The sequence below is a fragment of the Mirounga angustirostris genome, unplaced genomic scaffold (assembly GCF_029215605.1).
Source record: "Mirounga angustirostris isolate CCGP_5_RB_7025 unplaced genomic scaffold, mMirAng1.0.hap1 SCAF_4, whole genome shotgun sequence".
Lineage (NCBI taxonomy): Eukaryota > Metazoa > Chordata > Mammalia > Carnivora > Phocidae > Mirounga > Mirounga angustirostris.
Genome location: NW_026991712.1, coordinates 180630884 through 180653260, shown reverse-complemented (window position 1 = coordinate 180653260; position 22377 = coordinate 180630884). Strand labels below are relative to the sequence as shown.

General features: G+C 53.9%; 1 protein-coding gene across 3 annotated transcripts in view; it reads right to left on the bottom strand.

The window, feature by feature from the left end:
* LRRC38 (leucine rich repeat containing 38) overlaps positions 1 to 21763 on the bottom strand; it is a 56371-nt gene extending 34608 nt beyond the window's left edge. For all 3 annotated transcript variants that reach the window (XM_054513131.2, XM_054513132.2, XM_045898662.3), the window contains exon 1: positions 20531 to 21763. In XM_054513131.2, the coding sequence (XP_054369106.1) occupies positions 20531 to 21179 (649 nt within the window). In that variant the 5' untranslated portion in view covers positions 21180 to 21763. The remainder of the gene's footprint in view (positions 1 to 20530) is intronic.
* Positions 21764 to 22377: the final 614 nt, after the last annotated feature.

The window sequence follows — 22377 nt, the reverse complement described above, 5'->3', positions numbered from 1 at the left end:
TCTTGAACCCCCATACATCATACTCCACTCCTTCCTGAACCCCCATACATCATAATCCATAACCCCCATACTCTACAGGATGGGAGGCTGCGCCTACCATGTCTGCACCCACAGCTCCCAGTTTAGAGCCTGGCACACGGTACATGAATATCACAAAACCCAAGAAAATCCAGAACAAGTCAGAAATGTCTAGGTGGGAAGGGTCCTAGTGTGAGACACCCAGCCAGGGTCCTGAAGGTGGGCTGCGGGTCTGTCAGAAAGCTGATCAGAAACAACTCACTTGTTTGTGACGAGGCCATAGGGGCTGGTAGTCAAATATGCAGTTTGGTGGACAACATCTTTCAAAGCTGGGGTCTGGAAACATTAACCTAAAAGGTTCTTAGTGGCAAAAATATTGGTAGCTACCAATTTTGATGACTTCTCGCCCTTCTTCAATGAAGTGCCTCCAAGATGTGAACTCTTCCTACTTATTACAGATGTGGGGTTTTTCAGATAAAACAATTCCCACCCCAGGGGCGCCTGGGTGGCTCAGTCGTTAAGCGTCTGCCCTCGGCTCAGGTCATGATCCCGGGGTCCTGGGATCAATCCCTGCATCGGGCTCCGGGCTCAGTGGGAAGCCTGCTTCTCCCTCTCGCACTCCCCCTGCTTATGTTCCCTCTCTCGCTGTGTCTCTATCAAATAAATAAATAAAATATTAAAAAACAAAACAAAACAATTTCCACCCTGAAGCTAGAACTGAATGAACGAGAGACATGGAATCCTGAGGAAGGAGAACAGAAAATCAGCTCCATTACCGCAGGAGACTCAGAGCTCCCCTAAGCACAGGCCTGCCTCAGGGCCTTTGCACGTGCTCCCTCTACCTGGCTCACTCCTTCATGTTCTTAGGGCCCCTGCTCAGATGTCACTTTGTTGGCGATGCTCTCCCCACCCCACGATCATTCCCCATCCCCCCACCTGGCTTTATTTTTCTCTAGAGCATTCAGCACCACCTGACATATTACCTATGTACGTATTTGTTTATTTCCTGCTTCCTTCCCTCCCCACTCCAGTGCCGGCTCTGTGAGGTCAGGCTTCTGGTTTTGTTCCCTGCTGTATTCCCAGTACCTAGAACTTTCAAAATATATTTTTGAATGAGTGTGTCAATAAAGATGGGATGGGAGAATGGTTTAGTGGTGCAGCCACAAGGAGCTTCCTAAACCATCACCCCTGACAGATAGACCATCCCCCCTAACAGCCGCTGGTGCTGGACAAAAGTCTTTTTCCCCAAATCCATCAATAGATAACTCTCCACTCCCTGCGAGAAAAGAGAAGCTCTATGTGTTTGTCCTGTGCTTTTCCCTCCCGAGGGGTGGAAATTCTCAGCACTCTTCGGGAACAGAGAGCCCCCCACATCAGTTAACCCCCCTGGAGTCTTACCACATGCTAGGTGTCCGTCTAAGCACCCTGCACTGTCTACACTGCTTTAATCCACAAAACGAACTCTGGGGCAAGTACTATGGTGACTCTGGTTCGCAGGTAAGGAAACTGAACCGCTGTGTTACTTGCTTAAGGTTATCCAGCTAAGAAAGGGTAGAGCCAGGATTCGGGGTCAGGCGGTCTGACTCCAGAGCCTGTGTGGTTAGCCGTTATCCTCCCTTATTGCCTTAAAAATGCTTGCACAAATTACCGCAGGGGATACTAAGCCCCAGTGGGCCATATCATTATGCCGAGGCTGCACATTAAGCGTGCAGACCCGACCAGGATACTCGGAGGAAAGAACACCCAAGGTCATGCTCAAGGGTCTGGGTGTTGTCTTCCTTTCCTAGGGCTGCCCTAACTAATTGCCATACACTGGGTGGCTTGAAACAAGTTTATTCCCTCCCAGTTCTGGAGGCCAGAGCCTGGAATGAAGTACCAGGAGGGTAGGGCTCCCTCCAAAGGCTCAAGGAAGGAATGCATCCCGGCCTCGTCCAGCTCTCGTGGCTCCAGAGCTTCCTTGGTTTATGGCAACATCACTCCACCCTCTGCCTCTGTCAAATCTCCCTCTTCCAAAAAACACACCTGCCTTTGGATTTAGGGCCCATCCAAAATCCAGGCTCAGCTCATCTTGAGATCCTTAGTTACATCGGCAAAGACTCTTTTTCCAAATAAGGCCCCATTCACAGGTTCCAGGCTTTAGGACTTGGCCATATCTCTTGGAAGGGACACAATTCAACCCACTCCGGGTGTCTTACGTGTGACAGTCATCTGCTGCCCTTTGGCCTCTCGTCCTCCCTGTCTCCTTATTTGGAGGCTGCTCCCAGATTGCATTTTGGGCCATCGCCTTCCACCCCTTGGGTAACTCTAGAAAATGCATGGCCCTCCCCTGGCCAAGGGGTCAGCACGTGACTGACACTGGGCCACAGTCTCTCTGTCCTGGTAAACTGAGCCTTGAGTGGCTTGACCATGAAGGTGGCCAGAGCCCACTCAGTCCAGCAGCCCCGCCCTGCGGGAACCATCCCCTGGAGACAGGCCTCCTTCCTCGTGCAGGATGGCTCGGTCCCCCGCATGTTGCTGCTCTGTCCCCTTGACTGATGACTTCTCCCCAGCAGCTGACACCTGAGCTGGAGAGGGTGAAGAGCTGCCATTCTCCCGAAATAGATGGTGACACAGCGGATGGTAGATTGAGATTAATCTCTTGCCCCTTGCCAACAAACGGGCCTGCAGCCAGAGGATCTCTGGGGCCCTCCCCCCTGAACTAGCCCCCCCCCCATCCACATCAACGACAGGCTCTTCTAAGCACTTTTGTCATTAAAAATATATTTTTGTTTTCCCAACTCCGCCTAGGCAAAGCCCATGTATACACTGAAAGAAAAGAAATAAACAAAAAAGAGGATAAAAGGACCCATAAATACATATATTTTTTTAAAGATTTTGTTTATTTATTTGACAGAGAGAGAGATAGCGAGAGCAGGAACACAAGCAGAGGGAGTGAGAGAGGGAGAAGCAGGCTTCCCGCCGAGCAGGGAGCCCCATGTGGGCCCCGATCCCAGGACCCTGGGATCATGACCTGAGCCGAAGGCAGATGCTTAACGACTAAGCCACCCAGGCACCCCCATAAATACATATTTAACACGCTGGCTTATACTTTTCTAGATTTCTTCTGTGCGTCTCTGTACAGAAACCGCCCAAGTAGAAATATACTCTGCCACTCTGCTGGATAACCATACTGGGAACATCTTTCCATCCAACCAATGTCATTGCCAAACGTCACTTGTTTATTTACTTATTTATTTTTAAGCAAGCTCCACACCCAGCACAGAGCCCAAGGTGGAGCTCGAACTCATGACCCTGAGATCCAGACCTGAGCTGAGATCAAGAGTCGGACACTTAACTGACTGAGCCATGCAGGCACTCCCTCCAAACATCATTTGTAATGGCTGCAGGCCCTGTATTGTGTGGATGAGCCATGATTTACTTCTACAATCCCACGGTGCTTCCAGTTTCTTCCTTACTAGAAGCAAGGCCACTATGGGCATCTATATACACATTCTTAATCATCTCCCCACGATGCATTCCCACAAGCTGAAGACTGTCCCTGCACTTGTGTTAACAATGGGTTTTGTCACTCTTTCATCTTTGCCGATCTCATAAGCCATAAAAGAGCGTAACTGCTGCTTTAATTTGCATTTCTCTGATTACGAGTAGAGCTAAATGTCGTGGACCATTTGGAGTGGCACTTCTGTGAACTGCCTGCTCAAGACCTGTACTAAATGCTTCACATGTCTTATCAAGGTGTGAGAAGGAGGGTTGGGGAGAGAATGTGGCCGATCCTCTCCACCCAAACCACTGCTGGAACTACAGCTCCCACCCCGGGGAGGAAAGACCAGCATGAAGGTCCTCCAGGGACCCCTGGGCATTCATCTCACTGCTCTTGACCAAAGCCCACCCTCCTATCAGTCTCCCCTCCCGCTCTCTGGAGTCGGAGGCTCGGTGTGGGCTGCTGAAACCCTGCCTGGGGCTCCCCAGCAGCCCCCCAGAACTCCAAACCCAAAGGAGCGTGAGACAGAAGCAGCATGGTGTTCTTTCAGATGCACGGCCAGACTTCCAGCCATGGCTTCCTGCTTTCGCAGCAGTGTAGAAGGTTAGATCCAAAGGCATCTGTGCGTGCTGCCCCGCCCCACGTCTCCCCTTCATTGGACCTGAAGGTGCGGGTCCCATGGCCCCTTGCTGCAGCCTCTTGGTGTCACAGAGGAAGACTTCTCAGGGAGGCATCCCTGCATGGACTGCAGGAGGGCGGGGTGCTGGGAACGTCAGCTCTAATTTCCTATAGTGCTGGCCTTTGTTCTCCACTATGACTTTCATTAAATATGGGCTGTGGCATCAGGGGAAATTCCCAATTGTCCTCCCTGTCTCAGCTGCAGACACTTTGTCTGATTAAGTAATCAGCTGATTTCCACCAGAGGAAGAGGCACTGGCAGCATCGGGTCAAGGGCTCCTGCTTGGTGCTGGCTCCACGGAGCATGTTCTGTAGGATGGGCAGCAGAGTGCAGTCGGTCCTACGCCAGGGTTGGGACTTGCATCTGATATCCTACACTCCAGCCTGACTTGCAGCCCTGGACCTCAGGACACCCACATCAGTCACTGCAGGAGGATAAAACATCGACAGACTCACAGTGCAGTTTTCCCAGCCTGTCCTCCTCCTGGTAAGACATGAGCGGAGATGATCACTGAGGGCTGAAGATCTTATTCTCTGGGAAGGCGTGCACACGTTTCTGCTACCACCACCAGCATTATCATCACGGCCATCATCTTGACCATCACCACCATTATTACTTCTACCACCTGTCCCATGTACACCATCTTCACCATGATGTCCCCCACCTGTCCTGGTTCCATCATCTCCACCATGATGTCCCTCACCTGTCCCATGTGCACCATTGCCACCATGATGTTTCCCACCTGTCCTGCTTCCATCATCTCCACCATGATGTCCCCCACCTGTCCTGGCTCCACCATCTCCACCATGATGTCCCCTACCTGTCCCATATATATCATCTCCACCATGATGTCCCCCACCTGTCCCATGTATATCATCTCCACCATGATGTCCACCACCTGTCCCATGTACACCATCCGCACCATGATGTCCCCCACCTGTCCTGGTTCCACCATCTCCACCATGATGTCCACCACCTGTCCCATGTGCACCATCTCCACCATGATGTCACCTCCACCATTTCTACCACCACCATCACTACCACCTCAGTTATCAACACCAGTTATTTGCTAGTGCTAGGGATACTTATCTGTGTCTAGTTATTATTGACGATCTGGTTAAAGAGAACATTCTGGCAGGTTCCTCTGTGTGAGAAAGTCTAAGACTGGCCCCATGAGTCTGGTTACCTCCCATACTCATGGTGATCAATGTTCCATGCTGCCGTGGAGTACTCAGAGACACCTACTATGTGGCTCTCTCCCTGGACCTGTCCTTAGGAGTTCTCATTGCCCCAAATAAATCTCTAACAGTGGGCCCACTGGCCAGGTGCAAAACGTGATGTGTCGAGTGTGTTGGGGGTGAGGAAGGGCATGCATGGGAAGCGGGCCCCATCCAATTACACTGTTGAGATGACATTTGATAAGGAAGTAATATTTATTGAAGCTCCTACTATTTACCAGGAACTGTGATGAGGACTTCACCATTATCAACTCACTTGATCCTCTTTCTTAACAGCCCTTTGAAGATTTTATTTATTTATTTATTTGTGTGGGGAGGGACAGAAGGAGAGGGGGAAAGAATCTCAAGCAGACTCCCTGCTGAGCAAGGAACCCAATGTGGGGCTTGAACTCATGACCCCGAGATCATGACCTGAGCCGAAATCCAGAGTTGGATGCTTAACCAACTGAGCCACCCAGGCGCCCTAGAATGTCCTTCCTTTTAAAGCTGACTCATGGGACGTCATGGGACACCTAGGTGGCTCAGTCAGTGAAGCATCTGCCTTTGGCTCAGGTCATGATCCCAGGGTCCTGGGATCAAGTCCTACATCAGGCTCCCTGCTCAGCGGGGAGCCTGCTTCTCCCTCTGCTTCCTGCTCCCCCTGGTTGTGCTTTCTCTCTGACAAATAAATAAATAAAATTTTACAAAATAATAAATAAAATAAAATAAAATAAAATAAAATAAAATAAAGCTGGGGCACCTGGGTGGCTCAGTCGTTAAGCGTCTGCCTTCGGCTCAGGTCATGATCCCAGGGTCCTGGGATCCAGCCCTGCATGGGGCTCCCTGCTCCGCAGGAAGCCTGCTTCTCCCTCTCCCACTCCCCCTGCTTGTGTTCCCTCTCTCGCTGTGTCTCTCTCTGTCAAAAAAAATGAATAAAATCTTTAAAAAAATAAAATAAAATAAAGCTGACTCACATTCCATTGTATGGATAGACCCCATCTTGCTTCTCCAGTCCTCAGTGGACCCTTGGGTTGCTTTGGGCTATCGTGAATAATACTGCTACGAACATGAGTGTGAGGTATTTTTTAGATGCAGAGACCGGGGCTCAGAGAAGCCGTGTGACTTGCCCAAAGTCAACCAGCTCATCTGCCCGGGTGCGGATGTAAAGGCAGGCCTGGCTGTCACCAAAGCCCATCCCCCTCCATGACATTGAGGCAGTACGTGTGGGCTCACCCCGTGGTCATTTGTGGGACTTCACTGGGCCACTCTCCAAGGGACAACTTCATCCCAGCTGTGAAAGCGGCCTTCGTGTCCCCCTGGGTCTGCTCAGTGGTGCCACCTTCCCTCTCTCCTCTGGACCCCGTCCATCCTGCCCCCTCAGCATATGAGGCCTGCCTCTCTCTGGAGACCCTGGTGACTACCCGGATCTGTGCTGCTTTTGACAGTCACCCCAGGATAGCCGTCCATGAGCGCCGCCGTCCCTCTCAGCCCCTAAGTTCTCTCCCACCTCAGATGTCTCTGAAACCAACACAGCAATTCTGATTTTCCAGGGAGGTCAGGGATCAGGTTGGGTTTTTGTTATGTTTATGGTTCTTTCGGCAGCTGGGGGGGCCACAGGTAGACCTGGGGTCCCAGAAGCAGACGCCTGCCCGTGCAGTTTCCAGAAGATCCCAGCACTGGGGGCAGTTGCTATCTTTGGGGCTAGAGCTACGGGCTGTTTGGAAGGGACCGCAGGGGCAGCGGCTGGAGGGGGGCAGGGGGCGTCCCTAGAAACAACCTGGGCGGGCAGAGAGGCCCTCACCTTTATCTGAGCCTCTACTTTCACAGGTGGGGAAACAGGGGAAGCCGGGAAAGGCCAAAGGAACCCAGACGCCTCGATTTCAGCCAGCAAGACCTGTTTTGGACTTCTGACCCACAGAACTGTAAGATTATAGATCTGTGTGAGCTTAAGGCCCTAATTTTGCGGTAATGTGTTACAGGAACTAACACAGCCCCCAAGATCACACAGCAAGTCAGAGGCAGAGCCCTGCCTGGGAGCGGACCCTCCGTCCCAAGCACCTGCAGGAGTACCACACTGAGACAGAGCGGAGGCTCAGCGTGAGCCTCTGGAACTGCGTCCTTGGGGAGGCGACACCGGTATTGATTTACAGTTGATAATAATAACAGCTGGTGTTTATTACGGGCTTTCTGTGTCCCAGGCACCGTGCCGAGCTACAAATATTATTGTCCATATTTTACACATGGGACCACTGAAGCACAGAGAGGTTAGGTGATCTGCCCAGACTCACACAGCTAGTAAATAGAAGAACGGGGTTCAAATTGGTGGGGCCTCTAAATGCAAAGCCTGAGTTCTCAGCCACTGTGCCACATCCCTGTCTGGTGACTGATGAGCAATATGAGGGCACAGCCGCAGCCTGGAACGGGGAGGGCTGGGCTAGACCTTCCTGGGCTTTTCACTAGTTTGCTGTGTGACTTTGGACAAGTCACTCAATCTCTCTGAACCATGGCTTCCTATCTGTAAATGAAGAAGGATAAATTAGATCACCCCATAAGCTAAGCTTGAGTTTTCTGGAATGTTCCCTCCAAGAGAGCAGAGTTTTTGTCCAGATCGCTGCCAGGTCCTTCACACTTGGACCTGAACTTGTTTTCACACATGTTTAGTCTGCTCTGGTTTCTGCGAAGACATTCAGGGCATCTTTGGATTCAGGCCAGGTTCCGAATCTGGAAAGCCCATTGACTAAGTTAGGTTCTGAGCCCAAAGCAGAGGCTCTGGACCCGAGAGGATAGGCTTGCCGCTAAGGGACCCCAGTTTCTGATATGAGATTTGGGAAGCTGCACAATGGCTCGTGACAAAGATTCTGCAGCCAGTCTCTCTGCGTCACACCTCCACTCTGGCTGGTGACCCGGGCCGAGTTATAGTAACCTGTCTGTTCCTTGGCTTTCTCACCTGTCAAATGGGGTGATGTTGGCTGGAAACATCCTCCTTGGACGACACTAACAGACCTGGAACTCTGCCGTCCACTGCGGCAGCCCCTGGCCACGTGCTGACAAGGTCATATATGTCCAGTCTGGACTGAGATGTGCTGTGGGTATGTCAAATACACCCCAGACTTTGAAGACTTGGTATGAAAACACCATGGAAAAGGATCTCATGAATGACTTTTCTCTTGATGACAAGTTGAAAAAAATAACCTTCTGGATCTGCTGGATTCAATAAAATACTAAAATTAATTTCACCTGTTCATTTGTGGCTCACTTTGTCTTTCCACTGGGTGGGGCTGCCCTGGGGTGCTTAGCTCAGGGCCTGGAACACAGTCAGACACTCAGTTAATGAGCCATGGGAGCAGCCTGCTCGAGGCGGAGTAGGGACAACCCCCGATCAAATAAGCAAGAGCCTGATTTGTACCTTTAGTGTTTACTTCCCCTTAATCAAATGCAGCAGAGCAATTTGCTTTGACATCATAAAATCTGACGGCTGGACACCATTTTGGAGGCTACTGAACCCCAGCTCCTGGGGATTTGGGGGCCATCCTTGGCGTTCCTTGGCCTGTGGACGCATCACCTTGACCTCTGCCTTCTCCCTGTCGGCGTGTGTCCCAATTGCCCCTTTTTATAAGGACATCAATCATTCTGGTTTAAGGCCCGCCCTAGCGTCCATATCCTAACTAATTATATCTACAGTGACACTTGTATTAATCATGTTTTTGACTTTCTGTGTTTTATTTAGCTTTGACATCTTGGGGCCTCTCCCAGGGTTCTCCACTTCCTAGAGACAGTAATCAACCAGCTTGAAAGTGCATCTTTGCTAGGCAATCCGACCAGTCCCAGTCCACTTTTGTCAGACTCTTGCAGTCTGGAACACTCTCTCCTGCCCTGAATGACACCAAGGCCAGGGACTGGACACTAGGGAACCCCCTCCCAGCCCACAGCCTGCCCAAATTATTCAAACTAGCCAACCCCAAACCTGCCCAGCCTGTTTACCGTGCCCCTTCCTCCTGCAAAAACACAATAAAGATTCTTGACCACACTTTCCTGTCAGTCCCTCTGCCCCCTGACCATCCCTGGAGCCTCCCTGCATGGCCCTGCATGGCGTCCACACTTCTAGAGCTCCTAGAGATCTGTGAGTGTTAAACTTCTTCCTTCATAGGTCATTTCTGTGTCAGCATGTCTTACCATGCCTGATTAAAACAAATCCCGGCTACATTTAAAACAGCCCTGTCTCGGGGCGCCTGGGTGGCTCAGTCGTTAAGCGTCTGCCTTCAGCTCAGGTCATGATCTCAGGGTCCTGGGATCGAGCCCCACATCGGGCTCCCTGCTCCGCGGGAAGCCTGCTTCTCCCTCTCTCACTCCCCCTGCTTGTATTCCCTCTCTCACGGTCTCTCTCTGTCAAATAAATAAATAAAAATCTTTAAAAAACAAAACAAAACAGCTTTATCTCCAAATAAGGTCAGAATCTGAAGTACGGGAGGGTTGGGGCTTCCACATATGATTTTGGGGAGACATAATTTAACCCATAGCAACCCCCTCCCATCATTCCTTGCTCAAGAGTCTGCAAGAGTTCCTCAAGTCAGGGTCCCAGCAGGCGAGCATGGCCCACCCAAGCCCACCCAAACCCGGTTATTTGAAGGGAGTCTAACAAAGGGGCCATTTACAACCGTGTGGACCGGCCTTTAGAAGGCGACAAGGGTCCGTGCAGTCCCCAAAGCTCTACCAGTGGGGAGGGGTGGCCTTCCCTGTAGGAATAAGGGGAGTGGGCAGTTATCCAAACCTGGAGAAGCAGGAAGACAGAGCTATGACTAACAGGTAGATGTGTGCACCTGTTTGTCTGGCTCAGGTCATATTAAAATAAAGGTAAGGTCAGGGAGGAGTAACATCATACTTATCCATTGTACCAACATGGAAGAGCCCACGGAAGAAAAGAAAAAAGTGAAAAACTCTATGCCATTCTGGAAGAGGCCAACCATAGAGACAGCAAAAAGGTTAGTGTTTCCCAGGGAGGGGTTCAGGAGGAGGGGAGAGGAATAAGCAGGTGGAACACAGGACATTTTTAGGACAGTGAAATTACCTGTATGATATCAGGATGGTGGATCCACAACATTATCCATCTGTCCAAACTCACAGGATGTACATCACAAAGGGTGAACCCTACCGTAGGCTGTGGACTTTAATTAATAATAATGTAATAGTATCAGCGTTGGTTCCTCAGTTGTAACAAATGGACCGCACTAATGCAAGGTGTCCGTAATAGGGGAACAGAGGGGGAGGGGGCATATGGGCACTCTGTATTATCTGCTTAATTTTCCAGAAACCTAAAACTTCTCTAAAAAATCGTCTATTATTTTTTTTTTAAATAAAATAAAACCACTCTTTCAGCCAGAGAAAATCAACCAGTGGCACTTGGCTGCCTACCCTTTCCAGTCATTTTTCTATGGGACTCGGTTCTTTCTCCTGGCCTCCTGGGGGGCTCCCCGCAAGCTTCCCCAGCCCCCCTGCACTGGCTGGGAGCTTCCTCCCTTTCCTCACCACCTCCTCTCTGTGCTCGCCGCTCCCATCCGCACCAATGAACATTAAAGCCGAGGTTTTCCCATCATCTAGCAGTTCCTCCGAACTGGGATGTCCACCCTCTCTCCCGCATCCCATCAAGGGGGTACAGAGAATGTTGGCTGCCCATCACTGTTCTGTGGTTCTTGCCACGTGACTGTCCAGGGCGCTGAAGACCTATAAACCACTGTCTTGTAAACTTATGGGTTGACAATGGCCCTTCTCTTGCAAGTGCTCCCCATTTGCTTCTAAAGCTCCTTTATGTCAGTATTGCCCTGATCACCAGGGGGTGACAGGCGAGGAAACCAAAGCCCAGAAAAGTTAGTGACCTGCCCAAGTCAAGGAGGTGGCAGCAGAGGTAGGATGTCCTGACCCTTGGTTCTAAGCTCCCGGCCCCTCAACGTGACCATGGGCAGCTTTCATTTCTGATGCAGATAACCACTTATGATGGTTACGTTTAAAACAGTTATCACCTCACTGGTGTCTTATAAAAAGAAAAGCTATTCTAATAACTGGGCGGGGGGATCTTTTCTTGATATGAAGAGGAAGAAGGGAACATACTCTTGCATCTACTTGTTTAAAAGACAGCTGCTGGGGGGTAGGACCTGTGCCAAGGGAACCCACCCCAGAGACTCTTGCTAGGAGCTGGGGGCTTCGGACCCGCTCATCCTGTGACTCCATGAGAAGGCTGGCTCAGGAGGGTGCAGAATCAGCCAAAATCAGAGCTAGAAGGAGTCTTCACCGCCATCTGGCCCAGGGGCCAAAAATTGGAAGCCAGTAGGAGGAACATAGCCATCAACATGTTTTAGGGAGCTCGGCCAGTGCGGTGCTCTAAACTGTTTTTCATGCGCGTGTGCTCTCGGTTCTGCTCCGGCCCCCCTTCTCCAGTGACTCACACCTGTTGCCCCAAGGGGCATCTGAGGTGATCTAGGGCAACTGAAGGAGGGACGAGACTCACAGGTCCCACTGCTAGCTATGGACGGAGCCGGGACCGGCACCCTGATTCCTGCCTCTTTGATTTGGGTTCGCCTCTGAGAATCTTCCCTTTAATCCCGAGGGGCCTGCAGTTCCCTTGAGGTCCTGACCCATGCTCTTGGCATCATCCCATAACCAGCCCAGAGGATGGGGGAGATGGGGCACCAGGGGCTCCTTGATCAGCAGCCTCTGAAGCAGAGGGGCCAGGCTGCGAGCCAGTGGGAGGCTGTGAAGACACAGTGCACGTCTCCGTGGATCATCAGACACTTGGGCTTTGACCGGCAATGCTGAAATACAGTGGGATCTGAGAGCTGTGTGCATGGATGATCTGTGCATCTGCATTTCTAGGATTTTCATAAAGAGAAAAAAATAGCTTCTGTGTGGGGGCTCCTGGGTGGCTCAGTCGTTAAGCATCTGCCTTCGGCTCAGGTCATGATCCCAGGGTCCTGGGATCCAGCCCTGCATCGGGCTCCCTGCTCCGCGGGAAGCCTGCTTCTCCCTCTCCCACTCCCCCTGCTTGTGTTCCCTCTCTCGCTGTCTCTCTCTGTCAAAAAATAAATAAAATCTTAAAAAAAAAAAAAGCTTCTGTGTGCAGCGGTGGAGGAAACCGCACTTTGAGCTTCTTCATATGACATCCCTTGAGGTCAAAGGGCCGATGCTATCACCTATATTGGACTGAGGGGACACTGGGGCCCAGGAACATTAGGGGACGTATCTGCCATCAGACAGTTCACTAGAAGCACAGCTATGGTCGAGGACGCCTGGCGATGGCCTACCCAGCCCCCTCCCTAAACTCCGCCCCACGCCCCCGCAGTCCCCGTGTACCATGTCACCGCAGCTATCCCCTCCCCTGCCTGGACCGAGAGGGACATCTCCCAAACCGAGCCAGACACAGCCTCCTCCTGGGACCTGGAAACTGGGACCACCACAGCCCAGTGTCTCCGGGCCTCAGCTGGTCTCCTGAATGGAGGAGTGTGCTTTTGCCATGCGGGTGAGAACGTAAGAGAGTCCATCAGCGTGTGAAGAGGAGAATAAAAAAGTATGAGAGGCAGAGATGAGAGCACGAGGGAGGCTCTGTGCCCCCTGTGGCCTCCCAGGAAGTCTCACCCGCAGTACTCCCTGGGACCCGACGGTTCAGGATCTAGGCTTCCTGGTGACACCCCACATCCTTAGCAGAAACCCTTCTGTTTGCTTATGCCAGATGGAGCTGGTTTCTGGTTCAGCGGGGTGAACTGAGATGTGTGTCCTTGGTGACCCGCACCAGCCACTCACGGTGCACCTTGCAGGGCAGAGAATTCGGGCATACCAGCCACACCAAGACTCCCCGATGGCTGCCCCTTCATCTTGCCAGCAGAGGGCCAGGCACAGGTGGCTCCCTCCCTCCTTCACAGTGGAGAGCCTGAGGCTCAGGGGCCTATGGGGTTTGACCAGGATCACACAGATCTGGAAAAGGAACCCAGAGAACCTTCCTGCCAGGCCTCCGCCTCTGCTGAAAGATGCTCTGGGTATCCTTTGCTGACTACAGCTGGAGTGGGGTATTTGCTGAGGACAAAAGCCAAGGCCAGTGATCTTGGCCTGTGCCTCAGTGGTGTGACAGAGGCCTTGGGGGTGTGCCTTCATCTGCTCACATGTGCCCACAGCCCCACTGAGCCCCTTCCACACTGGGCGTGACCGCAGGTGCTGGGGACACAGCAGCGAACAGGCTGATCTCTGGGAGCCTGTGTTTCTGCAGGGACACAGATATCTTGTGGACAAAGCGATGTGGCCCCCAGCGAGTGCTATGACATAAACTCCACCAAGATGAGTTGGGGGTGGTGCAGGACTGCCCAGGCAGGGTGGTCAGGGAAGGCCTCTCGGAGGTGGGGACATCTGACTGGGGGCCTGAGGAAGACGCAGCCACTCGAGGAGGAAATGTCCTAGGAGGAGAGGGAGCCATAAGTTCAGAGGTCCTGGTTGATCACTGGCAGTTGTCGTGTTCCAGGGACAGATGGGGGTCCATGTGGCTGGGGAGGGGGACTGGGCAGGGAGGGACGAGGAGGTGGGGGATGCCTTGTGGGACATGAGAGGGAGTTGGCTTCTTCTAAGTGCAGTGGAAGCCATCAGAAGGTTTCCAAACATGCCATATACTGTACCAGCCTCTGGGGATTGAAGGACGAAAAAGACACATTCTGCGTCCTCCAAACAGGCCAGACAGACCCGGGAACCACAGCCATGTCAAGCTGTGGTCATAGAGATAATACAGGATCCAATGAGGTCACGCAGGAAAGGCTCCCCACCCGGCCTCGGGGGCTCAGACCGTTGGAGGCTGGAAGGCTAAATAGGAACCAGGAAGGTAAAGAAGTAAAGGCGGAGATGGGGAGGGAGGGCGGGAGGGAAGAATCCGGGCACCTGTAACAGCCGGGGCAGAGGCCTGAGGGCAGGAGCCCGGGACAGCTTCCCAGGACTTCCCCACAGGCTCCATCATCAACACTGCCAGCCTGGAGGTGACAAGGCCTGCCCAGCCCTTCCTTCCAAACCATACCGAATGTCGCACACCGAATGCCGCAAGAGCGGAAACTGGACGGCCGCTGGCTGCAAGGCCTCACGCTCCAGGGCTGTGAGTCACCTGGCAACCCGTCAGCTTCAGCTAACAGGGACACGGGCCTCTCCAAAACAGATCCCCGGCTGCATGCCCCCGGGCTGCCCTGCACAGGCAGGAAGGTAGGTCCACTGGCCCACGTCGCCCAGCAAGGAGGCTGCAATTTGGGTTAACTGACCGAATGGCACAACCAATGTGACACTTCCAGAGAGATCCAGTGTTCGGGACGGAGTCACAGGGCTTGGCCGGGCTCCCCTGGGAGCCAACAATACAGGGCGAGGTTTCCTTAGGTCCCGTTTGCGGCTCACTCCCCAGCAGAACTCCAGACCCTGCGGCCCGTCAAAGCTGACGCTCGGCCCGGACACCGTAATGATGGGAAAGGTGACACCCCATGACTCCACTCTGATTAAGAGACGAGTTAAAAACGCATTAGCCTGTGCACACAGGATGGGTACAGACTTGTCAAAGGCACGAGGGAGGCCACTTGCAAGAGGGGGTGAGACCTCAGTCCACCTCTGCCGGGAGCATGATTTTCTTAGGTGTATAAACACACCCAAAACATCCATCTAACAACAGGAGACAGGTTCAACGAATAGATCCACAAAATGACGTATTACGTGGCCATGAAAGGTTACGTTTTCAAAGAACTGAAATGGCAGGAAATTCTCACAGCTCAATAAGAGAGAAAAAAAAATCAGTAATAAGATCTACATTGTACCATAGCAATTTGTTTAAAAATGTATATGCGTATAAGAATAAAACCGGAATAAAATACAGCAAAACCTTAATAGTGGTGGGATTCTGGGTGGTTTCTGTTTCCTTCACGATACTTCTCTACATTTCCCACATATACAAGGAGCCTGTTACTTTATAATTGGAGAAATAAAACTGCTTTGATTTCTAAAGGAAAAGAGAGTCACCTTGGAGTCACCTGGGAGAAAGGACCCGTGTTACCTCCAGCAAGCATCAGCTTTTGTCCCTTTGGCTGAAATATGGTTTACATTGTCGTTATGACGAGACATCCCTACTCATCTGACCGAGCCAGGCCCTCATCGTGTCTGACATGAGAAAAGGAAGTGGGGTTACTGGCAAGCGGGGGGAGCTCCCCCAGCGAGTGCTCAGTTGGGCCTGGAAGGAGGGGTTAGTCATGGAACTCGTCCAGGACCTTGCTGCCAGGACACCCCTTCTTAGAGAGGGGCTCGGGAACCCACAGGGGCTGAGCCCCCAAATGCTTGGAGGCTCCAGGCATTATAGTGGACCTTCTCTTAAGAGGCTGTCCCCCAAGGGGCCAGAGTTACAGACCCAAAACATGACCTGTGGCTCCCGGTCCCCCCCTCCCTGCCCCCAGCCCTTCCAGCCCCATAGCTACATGTGTCAAGGTCTTGGGGTGCAAGATGAGCCCAGATCTCTCTGCTGGTTCTGTGGGCTGTGACCTGCAGGCCACGTGTGTTGTGGTTAGAGAGGGAGGGGATAGAAGATGCCTGGGCAATTGGGCCTCCCACTCTGGGACCTACATATGCCTCTCCTGTGACGCACTCTCAGACACGGTGTGGGCTGTGTCACCTGGGTCATCTGCTCGCTCCGTGCACCTCCGAAGCCGAGGACGGAGGCAGCCCCCTGCCTGCCGCTATGGTTTCTCAAACCCAGTAGCCTTTCCTTCTTGTAGCTCCCGGAGTGCCGCTGGATGCAGGTGAGGTGTCCCATGAGCCCAGAGTCCCGAGTGGTCTGGGTGCTCTGCCCCACCCTGCTGCACAGAGACATGGCCCCCCTAGATTCCAGCAGAGGAGTCTCTAGAGGGGCCTGGCCTCCCCGGGCCTCAACTTTCCAATCCTTAGTATGAGGACAATATTCCCTACCCTTGAAACCATAGAATTTTTAGAGTTAGAAGGAGCCTTAAAATGCTCCTACTCACACTCCTTTGCTCGCAAAAGAAAAATCTCAGAGATGTTTCTCTTGGTTCAGCTACTGAACCAAGACAACACCTTGGGTTTCTAGAGATGTACCAAAAGGCCCTCCTACCTCCAGGCAGTTCTCAAGCTTCTGTGTATATTGCAAGTCCCTGGGCTGGGGGTGTGGGGGTAAGGTGTTAAAAATGCAGACCCATTCAGTAGGCCTGGGGGTTCAAGAATCTGCATTTCAACCAAGCTCCCTGTATGTCTTCGTTCAGATCCACCTCCCTGGGCTGCTATAAGGAGACCGTGTGCTAGGCCAGCAGGGAAAAGCTTTAAAGCTCAAGGGTGTCAGTCACCCTGCTGCTCCCCATCTCCCCAGACACTCCCACCCTCTCCCTCTCTACCCCACGGCTCACCTGAGTGATTTCCAAGGACGCTTGCTTCCAAGTCTGGAGTCCTTTCTACTTAAAGTGGGATGGTCACTGTCCCAAATTGCCTGGGATCCACTATCTCACGGGAGAACCACCAGCCCAGGTTCAGGATCTGGGGCTGGAAGGAGGTCCACCAGCTGTGACCCAGAGCAATCGGAGATTGGGAGGGGGCAGGGGATAGCCTCACCCCCCTCCTGATCTATGCCCATCAAAAAGAATTAGGTGTAGGGTCAGCCACTCCTGAGTGCACACTCATCTCAGCCACTGATGACATGACCTTGTGCAAACCACTTCACTTCTTTGCACCTTGTTGGATCAACGGTGGGTTAAGGTACCTGCCAGGCACAGTTGTATTAAAGGGGATGGCATCTGTGCACTACAAAGTGACAAACACCACAAGGTCAGGCCACCAGTAAAATACAGGATGGCACATTTATATGTTGAATTTCAGAAAACAGCAAATAATTTTGCGTGCAAGTATATCCCAAATACTGCATGGGACATACTTATACTAAAATATGATTCATTGTTTATCTGAAATTCAGAGTTAACTAGGCATCCGGGGGGGGTTTCCTTGTTTGTTTTCTTATTTTAGGTGTGTCCGCTTTGTTTTGTTGCTAAGTTGGCTGATGGGCATTCCAGCAGGCAACCCCTCACCCTCTTCCTTCAGCCCCAGCACCAGTGGGACAGATCCTCCTGCGTCCCCAGACCCAGCCCTGCCCAACCCCCAAAGGAGCCTGGATGGAGGGGATCCGGCGCCTCCAAGGCGGTCCTTCCTCCCCACGGGGGTGTGCTCGGTGGCGGAGTGCTCCCATCAGCACGGTGACCGCACAGGAGGCTCGCCTGGCAGACGAAGGCATTTTTGTAACTGAAGGAGCCAGTCAAGGTCACTTGCTCTGCTCTGTTCTGCTTCTCTGGGGGAGGAGGGGATGGGGAGGCGAGGACAAGGCAACGAGGACAGGATCCCTTTGCTCCTGACTTTGAATCCCCTCTCCTGGGAGAGGCAGGCCACTTGCCTACAAACCCCTGGAGCTTGGGCCCCACGGAGCCCGATTTTCCTTGGCAGGAAGTGGGTGGCCACGGCTGGAAGTCTTGAGGTCCCCTACGTCCCCCAGCCGTTGTTAACCCTCTGTGCCATCACCCCTCTGGGCCTTCCAGTTAAAACATGACAGCACTAACACTCAGATCGTGCTGCTGTGTATCAGACACTCTTCTAAGAACTTCATAAATAATACCTTTTTAATCCTTCCAATAACCCTAGGGCGTGGGCACTAGCATCATCCCCATTTCATGGGCGAGGTAACGGGGCTGCAAAAGGGTCACATAGCTAGCTAGCAAGAGGTCGAGGCAGGCTTTGAACGGAGCCTGGGCCTTCAGCCGCTTTGCCCGGCGCCTCTGTGCAGATACGAGGAGCACAAGGGCAAGAGGAGGAGGGAAGGGACGACGGGCATCTAGCAAGCACCTAGGCTGTGCTAAGCACCCCTGCACCCCCGACGGAGCTGATCTCATTCAAACTTCACCGCAAACAAGGTGTGGGATACTGTTACCGTGTGCTGAAGTCAGAGGCAGGGAAACTGAGGCTCAGAGAGAAATGTGAGTGGAAATCAGACCTCAGCTGTCTCGCATCAAGGCCCCGTGTTCGTCCCCTCACCACCTACCCTGCTCTGGTTCACGGTTCTCCGGACACTGCTCTGGCCACACGCATGGCAGCCCACCACTACTCTTGACACACCCCCTCCCACCCGCCGTGAGGTGACCGAAGCCCTCATGCTCTCTTCTCGCTGCCTCCATCTCTCCTCACTGACCCAGACCAACCCTCAATCAGGGCCTGGACAATGTTCCTTACTCTGAGCCTGTCCATCCTTTCCCCCCGGCCACATATCCCCACCTGGTGTCCCTTTCCTTCCCCACATCACCGGCCGTAGGAGGAATAACATCCTAAGGTCTCACTGTTCTTTACATTCACCCGCATCAGCTGGTTTTGATCCTGACAAGCACCGGGTTAGATGGACCACCCGGCATCACCCGTGTCCTAATTTCACACAGGAGGAAGATGGGGCTCAGAAAAGTTAAGGGTCCTGGCCAGACTCACCCAGGCTTTCCACCAGGACTCAGACCTCTGTCTTCTGACTCTACAACCAGGACTGTGTAGGGACCTCAGAGGTCAACCAAAGCACTTTAGAGATGAGGAGTCTGAAACCCAGACAGGACATGTGGCCTGTTCAAGGTCACAGCCATCCGTCTGTGGCAGAACTGAGACTGAAATCTACAGCTTCCAACCCTATAACACCTTGCCCTCCTGCGATAACACATGGAACCAATTATACCAACTCAGCTAACCAAAGAGGTTAAAGATGCCAACTCCATCAAAAACCAAAGGCAAGAGCGATCAGAACCAAGGCATACCCCCATTCCACAATGAGGCTTCTATCGGGACATTCCTGTCTCCGGGACAGTCTTCTGGTGGGGCAGGCAGGTGAATGAGGGCAGGTCAGATCTTTTTAGGACTTGCTCCCCTGGTAGAGCCAGCCCAGGCTGAAAATGCCAGTTCAGGGGCCTGCGTCTGCTGGGGAGTGATGGCCCCGACGCCTAGGGTTCATGTTTAGTAAAGTATGGAGTGAAGAAGTGATCACAGGAATTCAGGGCATAGATGAGCAACATCCTTGAAATCCAGGAAGTGGAAAAAAGATATACCAAAGCTAAATCCACATCTATGTCACACATCTGTGTCACTTTTTATAACATGTGTCTTACAGCTCTGGATCCTATTCTGCCAAACCCTCGGGAGCCAGGTGGGAGGCAGAGTCTGGCTGTGCAAGGTCACTGCTGGGACTGAGGCTCACATGCCTACCAGTGGAAGGCTGGAATCCACGGAGCATACGGACATTCTGCCTGCTCCCCATCCTGGGGCTCATCTCTATGGATGCTGGGGTCCCCCTCCTCTCAGCTCTGTCTCTGCTTCCCTCCGCTGGCCTTTGCCCGGCCCCTTAACGTCTGTGCCCTCTGTGTTTCCATCTGCCAAAGGGCTCTGTACATCCATCCGTGTCACCACGGGAAAAGTACACCAGGAAAACAAAGGGTGCACCAGCCTGCTAAGGTTTTTGCGTTCACAGAACTGCAAATCTCTACTGCATCACTGGCTTTTAGTGGGCTGCCAGTATTCCTCACCAGAAATATTTCTCAACCCTTTTGGACAGAACAAACCTGGGAGCTGAGAAACAGGCCTGCTTAGGCTCTGGAAGCTGCTGGAGAGCCCCTAGAATTGGCTGGATCTTTCGATGTGCAGTGTAGCAAGAATGGCACTCAGCTCTTTCCCACACAGGAGGGCCCATAAATAACCTGCACCCACCAGTCCTATGACCCAAAACCTGATGAGTTGAACTCCGACATGGGTGACAGAAATGGGAGGTCCCTAACTCCAGAAAGTGAGCTGTTGGAGAAACAGGTGGAGAAGCACGGCATCAGGGCCCAGAAACTCCAGAGAATCCAGATGTAACCCTCCCCACCCACTTTTCCCAGCCGACTCCCAGGCCAAGTTCAGGCTGGGAACCTGCCGGGCTTATACCTGAGCGACTCTCCTGGGGCAGCTGCTCGGGTGCCTGGTGCACCCGAGCCCCGGCTTGCAGGCTGGACCCAAGCCCGCCTGCCCGGGGACGCTCCCTGCTCCCCTCCTCTCACCCCCAGCCTGGTGCGCGGCCCAGCCTGCCGGCAGGCTCACCTTTCGGCAGCTTGGACGTGTTCTCCTGGATCCAGGAGAAGAGGTGCGCAAAGTCGCAGTCGCAGAGCCAGGGGTTCCCGTCCAGGCGCAGGGTGCGCAGCGCGGGCAGGGCGGCCAGGGTGGCCACGTTGAGGCTGCGCAGGTTGTTGTCGTTGAGCTCCAGCACCTGCAGCGACTCCAGGGTCTCGAAGGCGTCCTCGTGCACGCCCGCCAGGTGGTTGTTGGCCAGGCTCAGCTTGACCAGCCTCCCGGCCGAGCGGAAGGCGCCGGCGCCCAGCTGGGTCAGGTTGTTGTAGCTGAGGTCGAGGAAGGCCAGCTTGGCCGAGCCGCTGAACGTGCCCTCCTCCAGTGAGCGCAGCGAGTTATTCCTGAAGTCCAGGTACACCAGGTCGCCGTAGAAAATGAAGAAGTCCTCGGGGATGTGCTGGATGCGGTTGCCGGCCACCAGCAGCTTGCGCACGTCCAGGGGGAAAGGGTCGGGCACGCTGGGCAGCCCGCGGTCGCGGCAGTCCACGGTGTGCGGGTCGGTGCAGGCGCAGCCCGCGGGGCACGCGTGTCCGGGCCGGAGCAGCGGCACCAGGAGGAGGCTGCAGAGCCCGAGCGCCGCGGCGCCGCCGGCGGGGCCGCGGGGGGCGGCGCGGGGGCGCATGGCCGGGCCGGGGGGCGGGGGGGGGCGGGGGGACCCGCGCGAGCCGCGGCGACGCGGACGTGGCTCTCGGGGCGAGCCCTGGCGCGGGGGGCGGCGCGCGGGGTCCCGGCGGCCGGGGCGGGGAGGGCGTGCGCCCGGGCGCGACGCGAAGGGACTCGGGGAGTCCGGGGCTGCAGGGACCGAGGGGAGAGAGTCCGGGAGGGAGGGGCGAGGACTCGCGAAGGACTTACCGGGACAGGAAATTAACCCTCCGGAGAATCCCAGGGAGGGGCGGGGAGCGATAGAGGTGGCCGAGGGGCCCGGGCAGCTTTTTTCTGAGACCGGGTAGTAAGACCTGTCGCGCGGACTTGGCCGGGAGCGCTCCACAACTAAGTTCGGCTATCGAGCGCCCCCCACCCCAGCGATTGCCAGAGGGCGTGCTGGGGGCATGTGCCCCGCAGCCCGGCGCCCGCCTGGTGCCAAAGCGCGCTCCCCGTTCGCCAGCCCCATTGCCAAAGGGAATGCGACCTGCGTCCCTCTGGCTCTGCGCCGGGGGGCAATCCCGGCGGGCTCTAGGGGGCCACTCCAGGAGCTGCCGACCTAGGGTTGGGCGGAGCTCCCGAGTGGCTCGTTTTGCCTCCTCACTCCGCCCACCTGCACTTGACCCATCTCAGGGAGGCACGTGGGGTCAAGTGAGGCGAGCAGCTGCCTGGGCCCCCCGCTGTGGCCTGAAGGAAGCCAGGGCCAGTCAGCACTTTCCATGCTGGCCCGAACTTGTCAGGAACCGGAATCCCCCCTGGCACGATTAGACCTGGCTGCTGGTCTACCAGAGGCCCAAAGGAGAGGCACTGTGGCCTGGGGGCAGAGGCCTGGCTCCCAGTGATGTGGCCTCAGTTCCAGTGCCTCCACCTCTCTGGACCCCCTGTGTCCCAACTGTAGAATGGGAAAGGGTAGTAAGTATGATACGGGCAGGAGATTTCCCTCCTGGGAGAAACTACACTCCAGCCAAACTCCTCCCCCAGCCCCCAGCTCTTTTCAGAAATGGTTGAGAGGTCCCCACAGAGCCACCAAGAGATTGCCCTGCTGCTGGCTATTTTGGTCCAAATACCCTGGAATTGATAAGCTCCCACTGAACCAAAATAACCCAGGGAACAGCTGTTGGGCAGCAGGCCGCCAGAGACCCTGCCCTGGTCCCTGGCCCCTACACAGATTGGTGGAG